We start from the raw sequence: 11,012 nt of genomic DNA, 5'->3' as shown, positions 1-11,012 counted from the left end.
AATTATATTTTAGATTTTTTATATTTAAAATGAGATGTTTATCCTGTATTTGATTGTGTTTATCTGCAGTTAGTTACACGAATTCAGATATGAGATGAAATCGGATAGGGATGAACGGGTTTAAGAGTTTAAGAGTTTTTAGCTAAATGCTTTATAATATAGTATAGATATGTGTGTATGTGTGTGTGTATAGAGAGTGAAAGTGTGTGTATGTTTTTTCAAATACAAATCATATAGTTCAATCTTAATCGTTAATCTAGTTTAACAAATATACGGTTCTATAAATATCTCGAATATTACTATCGTAAAACAATATCATAATGAATTATTAACTTTATTATAAAATATTGATTATAATAAATGATAGTTTAGAATTATGGTTAACACTCTCTTTCTACCCCCCCCCCTCTCTCTCTCTCTCTATATATATATATATATATAATATCAACTTTGCCCAACCAAGAGAAGGGAGAGATACAAAGGTCGAACGTTGGAAACAATAGTTTCTTCAGAACTTGTTCACAAGACCATCGAAAGAAGTAATGACCGAGTCCGTGACCGTGACCATGACCGAGTCGGACTCACCGAGTCTGGGGAAGGTTGAGGAGATCATAGGATATATATTCAAAAACAAAGACTTGTTGAAAGAAGCGTTTACCCATACTTCTAACCAAGATGACGATGATGGTTGTCAATCGTCCTACGAGCGCCTCGAGTACCTCGGTGACTCCTTTCTCAACTTTATGATCGCCAAACAACACTACTTCCAATACCCGAATATGAAACCTGGCGAGTTGACTCAGCTGCGTGCCGCCAATGTCGACACTGAAGCATTGGCTCGAGTCGCATTCAAACATGGCTTCCATAACTTTATCAGACACCAAGATCCTCTACTCCTTGGACGGGTAATTAATTAACTTCCCTTTAATCCATCGTTCTTAATTTTCTAATTTCACTTGATAATTAATTACTTGATTATATATCATCGATCAAGATTCAAGAACTTACGGAAGCAATCAAGGAGCATCCTTTGCACTCAAATGGTTTGATCAATTCGCCCAAGATACTAGCGGACGTTGTCGAGTCTCTGATCGGTGCAGTCTACGTGGATACCAATTTATCGATAGACGATACATGGGAGGTAAATTAACCAACTGGAAAGCGAACCCAGTACTTGGGCATTTCATCAAACAGCCAATATGCAATATTTTTGCAGGTAGTGAAGAAGATGTTGGAACCGTTGACGCCATGGGAAAAGCTGAAGAAAAATCCGGTGACGAGATTGAATGAAACGTGTCAGAAGATGGGGATCGAAGTGGAATACAAGAATCTGTGGGTGGAGAACGGGGAGATAGAAATATATTTAGGTAATAAGTTGATTGGGAGAGGAAAGTATAAGAAAAAGAAAATGACGGCAAGGAACAAGGCGGCGGTTGAAGCATATAATACTCTTGTCAAACACTTGGGTGTTGATCAACTTCCATTTCTTTCTTAAATCTTAAAACCCATTTTTCATATACATATACATATACATATACAGACAGTTTCTTTTGTTAACTCAATAATTGATGTTAACTTTATGAACCAATCTTGACATTTGATTCTTAAGATCTATGGATGAGATCAATTGTGACATATTTGTAGTTAATTAAAAATGATGGATACCAAAACATAGATGAACATGAGTATTTTTGGTTGGGAGAGATGTCCAAATCGATTACAAATTGATGATTAATTAATGATATCGGTTACAAATCGGTAAGTGTTCATTCCTTTTATAGTTTGTAAAATCATTTGTGTTGCATTATGAACACTTAATGAATACATATGAATAGATATGTAACTTATTAACTAATCTTAGTCTGTGGTTTTCATATATGAACATACTGGAACAATTATGAACACTTATTTGTATCTATTAAAACTTATGAACGCTAAAGTAATTGATTTTCATATGTGAACATAGTAATATATGATCAAAGTGTTTCACTTGTGAACATATATTGACCAAATGTTGGATCTATATCGATATTGTTTTATGAACACGTTGAAACACATGTGAACAATATATACACTATATGAACACTGGCGACTACTTAGTTTATTGGCTTTCACATGTGAACACAATACTTCCTGATCATAAGATCTTCAATCTTCTTGTATTGTGATTTACCATCTTCATCCATTTTTGTATATCTCGATTATGAATATGTATCTATCAGACACTCCACCACTATTATGTTTCAATAAATCAAACCCAGTTGTTTGATTTGAAGATTGATGTCGATTACATATATGTTGAAGATATAACATTCAAGTTTCTTATCATATTAAAATAACAAGTGATCTATAATTTGGAAAAAAAAAACATATTATTTTAGTTATAATCATGAGATTGATGTTTTGTAACCGCCTATTAATGAATGTGAAGTTAAGACAAAAAAAGAAGATTACATTTGTGGCGGTCGATGACAGTGGCAGTCGACTCCATGTTAACGGTCGCCGAGAAAGCTCCTCTTACTTCCTATAGAAAACTCTGATTTGATCTCGATACTAAGCTCCTAAACATTGTATGTATTGTTTCTTCAATTTTTCACGATTTGGGATCATATTTATAGCTTAAATTTGTGATTTGAATGATTTGGGATCAAATTTACTGCGATTTGAATGACCAAAAACAACCAGAATCGTTCGTCTGTTGGGGATCAGCGATAAAAAGGCGGAGTTTGGAGAAGTCGAGGATGGCGGTTTGTTTGGTGGGAGGGGATCGATGATTCGAACTGACTAGACCGTTGATTATTGAGAAGATTCTAGAAGAGTATATGAATGTTGATCTGTTTGTGAACAATCCTCTTGATTCGAAGTCGTATGCGTTATGTGTTTCACAACAAAGTTTTGTGTTTCATATGGTGAATCTGTGGCTATGTGTTCCATAAAGAACAATAAACTATGTTTGGATTTCATGTGTGAAACTAATATGTGTTTTCATACGATGAATCTGTATTTCATATGGTGAATGAATCAATATGTTTTATCTGATGAACCTTGTTACAAAAATGACGATTATGTCATTTATTTAATTAAAAATAGCTTAATTTCAATTAAAAACAAGAAACACAGAGCTTTGAAGAAGAACCAAGGTGAGTTTTATTCATTTAAACTGATTAATTTATAGGATTCATTTAAAAACAATCCTTCATATAAAACTGATCATTAAAATTTTATATTTAAAAGAACTGTTCGGAAAGCTGTAAATCTATTTACAGATTCTTAATTAGACATTTCAACCACAAAAATATTAATCGAGGCTGTCAAAATAGTGAAAATTACTAGAAATGATAAAGAAAAATATGTACGAACTGTATTTTCTTGGTAGAACAGAAGTTAGAAAAACATAAACGTTAAAAAACAAAAACAAAAAACAAATTCCAAAATTTATAAGCGTCATTAGGCTTGTTGACTAGGGATGACAGTGACCACGAGAGGGACAACAATCAAGGTGGAAACAGGACCACAGGGGGGCAAACGATGTGGGGGCGACAAGGGCGTTAATGGCTAGAGTAACAAATAACAGAAGTTGATATGAACAGATCTACGAACAGTTAACTTTTCACTGAATAATTGGAGGTCGAACTTGAATTAAATCACGTTTTATAAAAATTATGTGTATATTTTTTGGTTGAATTTGAATCACGTTTGTTTCATGAAACACACTTTTTGATCTCCTACAGCTCATATAAAAACAAAAATAAAAACTTGTCGAACTTAGGAAAAACGTTTTTCCGGATGAGAAATTTTTTGGTATAAAAGCGACATAGCCCTTGGAAAATTTTATATTTGTTTACCTTTTAATAGTTTCATTAAGAGCAGACTTTGAATCATTAAGAGATGAATCTTGTTTGACAAAAAAAGTTTGTCTCTTAATAGTTTTAAAACTCTCTGAATAAGATTGTATCATGGGTCTCCCTTAACCATTAAGTGCCCTAATTTCATTGTAAACAATTAGCAAATAGTTATATTTCATTTTGCACTATATCATGATAGTCTTTTAATCATTCTGACCACTATATTTTTTTTGAACAAAATAAAATAAGAAGTGCTATCATTTTTACAAACAAAATAGTTATCTCTGAAAGAATATATTATATTTATTTAAGAAATGCTTTTACTCTAAAATATTTAATTTGCATGCCATTTAATAAGAAAAAGTTAAAAAAATTGAAATGTCTTTTTAAATCATAGCAACGAAAAGTGAAAATTATTAAACAATAATTTGAAATACTGTTTATTGATGTATATTATTTAAAATTCAAAATTACAAGTATATTGTGTGTAAATACAACTTATTAATTAAATACAAGATAAACATCTCATTTTAAATATAAAAATTCTAAATATAATTAAGATACTTATTGAGTTCTAACATAATACTTGATTATTATCTTTATAAAAAATTATATTATTAAAACGTAAATTAAATTATTTCGTTACGTTAGATTAAATAATAATAATAAATTTATATTAAAGAAATTACATAGAACAAGATATTTTAAATAGTTAATTTGGTACTAATATCGATATAGTTTTTTCAAAATTTTATGATATTTTCAAATTTATATTTTATTCAAAAATAAAATATTATTGTTTTCTCAAAACCACATAAAACTGTGTTATATCGACATAGATAAAGAAATAAAACGAAACACTGAAATCAATATCTGTCTCAATACATTGCACCTAAGGGTGCTCGTGGGTTGGGTTGATCGGTTGAAGACATTTGAACAACTAAACCCAATACTTGCGGTTTGAAAAATCTTAACCCAACTAAACCTAAACCAAAGTGCAATCCAACCCAAATTGGACGGGTTTATCAGGTTAGTCGGGTTGATTTTTTGGTACATTAAAATATTCTTTTAACCTTGAATATGTTATTTATCTACTCATATTTTTTTCCATCATCAACCATTTGATACAACTTATCCATATTTTTTACATATATCACATTCAATTAGTTTTCTCAATTTACATATATATGTTCATAGTTACTAAACATATATACGAATGAGTTATGTAGAGATGGATAATAGATTGAAAATATGTATATGTGAATTAAATAAGTAATAGTGTAATTGTGTAATGTATATATTAATATAAACTCAACAATTATATTAAATCGAAGAAATAAAAGGATATGAATTCGAGTTGGGTTGCGTTCAAATAATAGTAATATAATACCTACGCTTTGAAAATTTATGACTCGATTGGACATCAAATTACTTTAAATTGAGTTATTTCATATTTTACATTGAATTAAATCGGATTGATTGAGTTAATCAGGTTGGTTAGGTTTTTGACACCCTTCTAGTCTATACTATATTATAAAACATTTGACAAAAACTCTTAAAAATCATTTTTTATGCATGAAGTACCGTATATTGATGCATATTACTTAAAATTCAATATTACAAGTAAATTATGCACAAGTACAACTTATCAAAACTCCATATTTGAATTTGTGTAACTAACTGCGGATAAACATAATCAAATAGAAAATAAACATCTCATTTTAAAATATAAAAAATCTGAAATATAATTAGGATAATTATCGAGTTCTAACAAAATAACTAATTATTATCAATATAAGAAAATTATATTATTAAACAAAATATAAATTACTTCATTATTGAAACTAAATTAAATTATAACAAAAATTGAATTAAAAATACATAAAAAATGAGAAATTTTAAATAGTTAATTTGATACTAATATCGATATATTTTTGTCAAATTTTTATGATATTTTCAAATTTATATTTTATTAAAAATAAAAACATCATCTTTTTTTTAAAAACATAAAACCATACTATAACATTGACTGAAATATTAAAATAAAATAAAATATTAAAATCAAAATATATCTCGTTTTCTAGTTCTAAAAAATAAAATAAAGATAGTTGGGTCTTGGGTGGGGGTTTGAATTTGGGCTTCCAGAAAGTCGGGCCGCCGACCAAAGGGGAGGAAGGCCCCAGATTCTTCTCGATCCGTTGCTCACAATCATGTTACGAATAAGGAAGGAAGGAGCCTAAACAAGTTTCTTGGAGAACAGGGCAGTCTTAATTTGCATATCTTTTGGAAAGTATATATGTAAACCCCAACAAATCGATAATCAAACGCATTCGAATCAAGTTGAAGTTGTTGGAGGTCTTGGAGAGAACCAGAGAAGATGGATTTTGAATTGAGAAGAGCGAGAGAGAAATTAGAGAAAGAGCAAAAGGACAGGAAAGAGAAGGCTAAGTTAAGGTTGGAAAGAGAGAGAAAAGCCAAACAAGAAGCTCTTCGTCAGCGTGAGGCGATCGAGGCTGCTCAACGATCTCGTAGAATCGATGCCATGGAAGCCCAACTTAAGGTAATTCCTTTTTCCCCCATTGCTGCCCTCGATTGATTCTCAAGTGATTGAAATCAGTATGAGTTTATTTCTTTATGTTGATGTTTCTATTGGATGAATTCATTGGTTTGTTGTGGATCAATAGATTGATTACTTGATTCGGTTTCATGTAATCCAATTTTTTGATGTTTTAGGGCATAGAAATACCCATAAGGATTAAGTTGCAACATTTTGATTCTCAATCATCCTCAAACACGTTAAGCATTTGATGCAACTCGTTATTGCGTTAAAACACTGATCTCAACTGTATCATTGAATTGAGCAGCTCTCATGTATCAAAATTCTCAAAGAATTGGGTCCTATAACTTATGTAGTTCAAGGCTGGTGTGGCATACCCACATGATTCTCAAGATCCAATGGGTGTGCTTGGTATAATTAGACTGCCATAAGGTGAAACAAAAATAGGGAGATGAGATAACATATGCAAATTACTAAACTACCATGTCAAATATGAAAGCGTAAAACCCTTCCATTATTCGTTTATCTGCCTACCTCACTCTTGCTGGTCAAGTCTTGTTAAGTCTCATCCGGTCCTGCTAGCATACCAAACGCACTTCTGGTGATGTAGAGATGTATATAACTTTATAACTTAATGAGGATGCTAACTCAAATGATACCTCTAAGTGGCTAACCTATTGTAACTCTTTTAAGTTATGATTAGTGAGCCAGTTTGGGGGAATTCTTGAAAGAGAGCCTTTTTTATAACAATTTGTGCATGCATCCTATTAGACTGAGTTCCTAGATTCTTTTGATGATATTGATCTTGGGGTTTAGCATGTTTCATATGTATTGGTAGGTTTCTCATATCTAAGAATAACGTATCTCCTGTTTAAATAAGGGATCATTATAATCCTTCTACTTAATTTAGGGTTTATAGTTTTGTTCTGTTGGTATAATATCTAATACATCATCCATTCCTCCCCCGTTCATAGTTATATTCAACACTATATACAATTATACAAGTATGTTAGTCTTTATTTCTTATATCTCTTTCCTCACACTCATTCTGTTGGACACAACCCGAGGGTCTTCATGGAAACAGCCACTCTACCCTTTTAGGGTAGAGGTCAGGTCTGTTTTCATCTCACGCCAGCGAGTGGATTTACTGTGTTAGTTTAGTTTGGTTTGGTTTGATAATTTCTCATTGTCCTATTTGCTATTCAGGCAGACCAGCAGATGGAAGAAAGTATACTTGCTGGGAGAGGGATTTCTTTTTATCGTGCTCTAGAGGCTGCACCGTTTGAGGGTTCTGGAGATAAGATAAAACTTCCCCCTTCCTGTTTCACTGAATTATCCGAGCAAGGGGCATTTGACAAGGGTCCTCTGCATTTCCAGTTGTCAGTAGTTCGCCAAGATGAATCTTCTTCACAAGCAAAGCCTGCTGAAAGTCTAGGCCATGGGTCAACCCATGCTGGCGTCTTAGAGTTCACTGCAGAAGAAGGTTCTGTCGGGATCCCTCCTCACATTTGGAACAACTTATACTCCAAACAAGATCCCAAAACTCCTTTAGTTGAAGTACGATACGTGTGGCTAGCAAAAGGAACATATGCAAAGCTTCAATCAGAAGAACTCGGGTTCTCAGATATACCCAACCACAAAGCTGTCCTTGAAACAACCCTTCGCCAGCATGCAACTCTTTCTCAAGATGATGTTTTGACGGTCAAACATGGTGTATTGACTTATCATCTGCGTGTTCTTGAGCTGAAACCGTCACCAAGTGTATCTGTTCTTGAAACAGATATCGAAGTTGACATTGTGGGTCCTGATTCACTTCCCGAAAGAAGCAACCAGCATGTGCTGAAACCACTGACCTTTGGGAAATCTGAATCTGGAGTTATAAATGAAAAAGAGTACATTTATTACAAATTTTCAATAGATAATGATACATGGGGAAGAATTTCTTCTGGGGATGCTGAAATCGAAGTAAAACTAGATTCTGAGGCAAAAGATGGAGATACCGATCTATATCTTTCACAGCACCCACTCTTGTTTCCGAACACCCATCAGCATGGTTGGTCTTCTCATGATATGGGTTCAAAATCTTTGGTTCTTGGCTCCAAAGATCACAACTTTGGTGCTGGTACTTACAGTGTTGGTGTATATGGGTTCAAAGGAACCACAAAGTATCATGTTTTAGTAACTTTGCAAGATTCTTCCAACACAAAGGTGGGACAACAACCTGTGCCATCTTCTTCACAGGGGTCAACAGCAGATACTGTAGAGTGCAGCAATTGCAAGCATTATATACCCTTGAGAACCATAGCACTTCATGAGGCATATTGTAGAAGACATAATGTCATCTGTCAGCATGCTGGTTGTGGTGTTGTTCTCAGGATCGAAGAGGCCAAGAACCATGTGCACTGCGAGAAATGTGGACTAGCTTTTCATAGTGACGAGATAGGGAAACATATGAAAGTGTTCCATGAGCCGCTATGCTGTCCGTGTGGTGCCATTCTTGAGAAAACACAGATGGTAAGCCACTATGACTTATTATCATCTTAACGACTGCTTTAAAGAAAACTTTTTTAGGGTTGTTGAGTTCACTCAGGCTGCATTTGGTATGTGAGATGGAATGGTACATAACAGTACAAAAACATGGTGTCCTATGGTTGTCCTGATATTAGATCGGGACAAAACAGAACCTAAGTGGGACAAGAATGCATTTTTCACTACTTAAAATAGGTAGAACAAAAATCTGGAAGAATGGACAAGATTGTTAAATTACTAAACTACCCATGTCAAATTACAACCTTAAAACCTTCCACAATTCTTTCATCGACCTACCTCACTCTCGCCTGTCAGGTTCAGTCCCATCTGCATACTAAACTCATCCTCACATATGTCGTTGGTGCATTTTCTATTTATTGTACCCGTCGCTTGTCTACCCCTTGGGGCTGGTAGAGAGACGGTCTATATAATATACATCCTACCCGACCCTATTTTTGCATAGGATTTATTGGGTTAGTTTGGTTTGATTTGGTTCGTTTAGCGTTTTTGAGTATATGTTTGTTCTTTATCGCACAGGTGCAACACCAGAACTCAGATTGCCCGTTACGTCTTGTTACATGTCGGTTTTGTGGGGACATGGTTGAAGCTGGGTCGTTGGCTGTTGATGCACGTGATCGGTTAAGGGGACTCTCAGAGCATGAGAGTCTTTGTGGGTCGAGAACTGCTCCTTGCGACTCTTGCGGTCGGGCAGTCATGTTGAAAGAAATGGATATTCATCAAATAGCTGTTCACCAGAAGAACTGAAACTGCAGTGATAGTGATTCATTGCAACTCTATGAAGGCAGTGTGCATCAATGGTGTAAATGGATGTTGTTGGTGGTGGTTTGGTCTTTATACGTGAGCCATTAAGTCAACTCGGTTTTCTTGATTTTAGCCAACAGCAGATTTGTATGAAACATGGTTTGGGGAAGGTATTGTGTTTTATTTTATTTTTCAATATTAATCAAAAAGTATTTATCCCACCCTCTTTTTATTGTTTTTTATGTTTTGTTTTTTATTTTATTTAAGGGGGAACTGATTATTTTGTGGTAATTGTGAGATCCAATCTCAACCACATATCAACAGATAAATTAGAAAATTACTAATTTTGGTAATTTGAGTTAAAATTATAATCAGATGGCATTTTAGGTATTTCTAAAAACTATTCTCTCTTATCTCCTCTCACCTCTTTCCGACCTCGGATCTCCAACCTCCGATGAACATTATTCCGATCGGTACCAAGTAATCATTGTGATACACAATGATCGATTGTGATACCAACTATAATACCAACCCAAACCTTAAAAACAAAATCAAATCCATAATCTAAATTTAAGGAATATATACCGAGTATCCACGTTGTGATACCCAAAATACATATAAGATTTAATGTGATATCCAATGTAGTACCAATTGGGGTACCATTGTGTTACATCTTCGATCGACCACATAAACGACCTCAGTGTGATATCCAAGCACATATATGATGCATTGTGATACCATTGTAGTATCATTGGAGGACGGGGGACGGAGAGAGAAGAGGGAGAGAGGAGAGTTTTAAAATACCTGAAATGTTCTTGCATTAAAATCTTAATTCAAAATTACCAAAATTATAAATTTCCTAATTTATCTATTAATTTGTAGTTGAGATTGGACTTCACGATTACCACAAACTAATTAGTTCTCATTTGATTAGGCTCACACACACACACATATATATATATATATATATATAGGGGTGAGTTCAAATAAAAACCACTCAATTTGTAAAAACCGTGAAAACCTCATTCAACCAATCATAATTTTTTATTTTGTTTATTTTTTTGTAATTATGAGAGGTTGATTAATCATTTTTATTGCGGATGATGTTAATCATGGATATTATCATCTTCATTAATTTAATTTTAGAGAAATACATGAAACAGTTTCAATAAAATTTCATTAAGTAGTATATGAAACAATTTCATAACCACATATGAAACAACTTCATCAAAAAAAGTATTATATGAAACAATTTCATAACCACATATGAAACAACTTCATCAAAAAAAGTATTATATGAAACAATTTCACAAGATTAA

The 11,012-nt window shown here is 33.3% G+C and overlaps 2 protein-coding genes across 2 annotated transcripts; both read left to right on the top strand.

Annotated features, from left to right (window-relative positions):
* Window positions 1-542: 542 nt before the first annotated feature.
* On the top strand, window positions 543-1,495 carry LOC112506311 (ribonuclease 3-like protein 3). The gene is made up of 3 exons (XM_025110318.1): window positions 543-905; window positions 995-1,141; window positions 1,217-1,495. Exons 1-3 carry the CDS (start codon window positions 543-545, stop codon window positions 1,493-1,495), a joined length of 789 nt encoding a protein of 262 aa, XP_024966086.1.
* A 4,617-nt stretch (window positions 1,496-6,112) lies between these two features.
* Window positions 6,113-9,918, top strand: LOC112507880. The gene is made up of 3 exons (XM_025112621.1): window positions 6,113-6,405; window positions 7,609-8,916; window positions 9,469-9,918. Exons 1-3 carry the CDS (start codon window positions 6,223-6,225, stop codon window positions 9,694-9,696), a joined length of 1,719 nt encoding a protein of 572 aa, XP_024968389.1. The 5' UTR covers window positions 6,113-6,222; the 3' UTR covers window positions 9,697-9,918.
* Window positions 9,919-11,012: the final 1,094 nt, after the last annotated feature.

Source organism: Cynara cardunculus (genome assembly GCF_001531365.2).
Source record: "Cynara cardunculus var. scolymus isolate 2C chromosome LG 2, CcrdV1, whole genome shotgun sequence".
In the NCBI taxonomy this organism is placed as follows: Eukaryota; Viridiplantae; Streptophyta; class Magnoliopsida; order Asterales; family Asteraceae; genus Cynara; species Cynara cardunculus.
Note: the sequence above shows the minus strand (reverse complement) of the source record. Positions and strands in the feature narration are given on the sequence as shown.

Coding starts and splice junctions, on each gene's coding strand:
- LOC112506311 (XM_025110318.1), top strand. CDS start 543: ATGACCGAGTCCGTGACCGTGACCATGACCGAGTCGGACTCACCGAGT. Junction 906..994: donor ATCCTCTACTCCTTGGACGG/GTAATTAATTAA, acceptor TCATCGATCAAG/ATTCAAGAACTTACGGAAGC. Junction 1,142..1,216: donor CGATAGACGATACATGGGAG/GTAAATTAACCA, acceptor ATATTTTTGCAG/GTAGTGAAGAAGATGTTGGA.
- LOC112507880 (XM_025112621.1), top strand. CDS start 6,223: ATGGATTTTGAATTGAGAAGAGCGAGAGAGAAATTAGAGAAAGAGCAA. Junction 6,406..7,608: donor CCATGGAAGCCCAACTTAAG/GTAATTCCTTTT, acceptor TTTGCTATTCAG/GCAGACCAGCAGATGGAAGA. Junction 8,917..9,468: donor TTCTTGAGAAAACACAGATG/GTAAGCCACTAT, acceptor TTTATCGCACAG/GTGCAACACCAGAACTCAGA.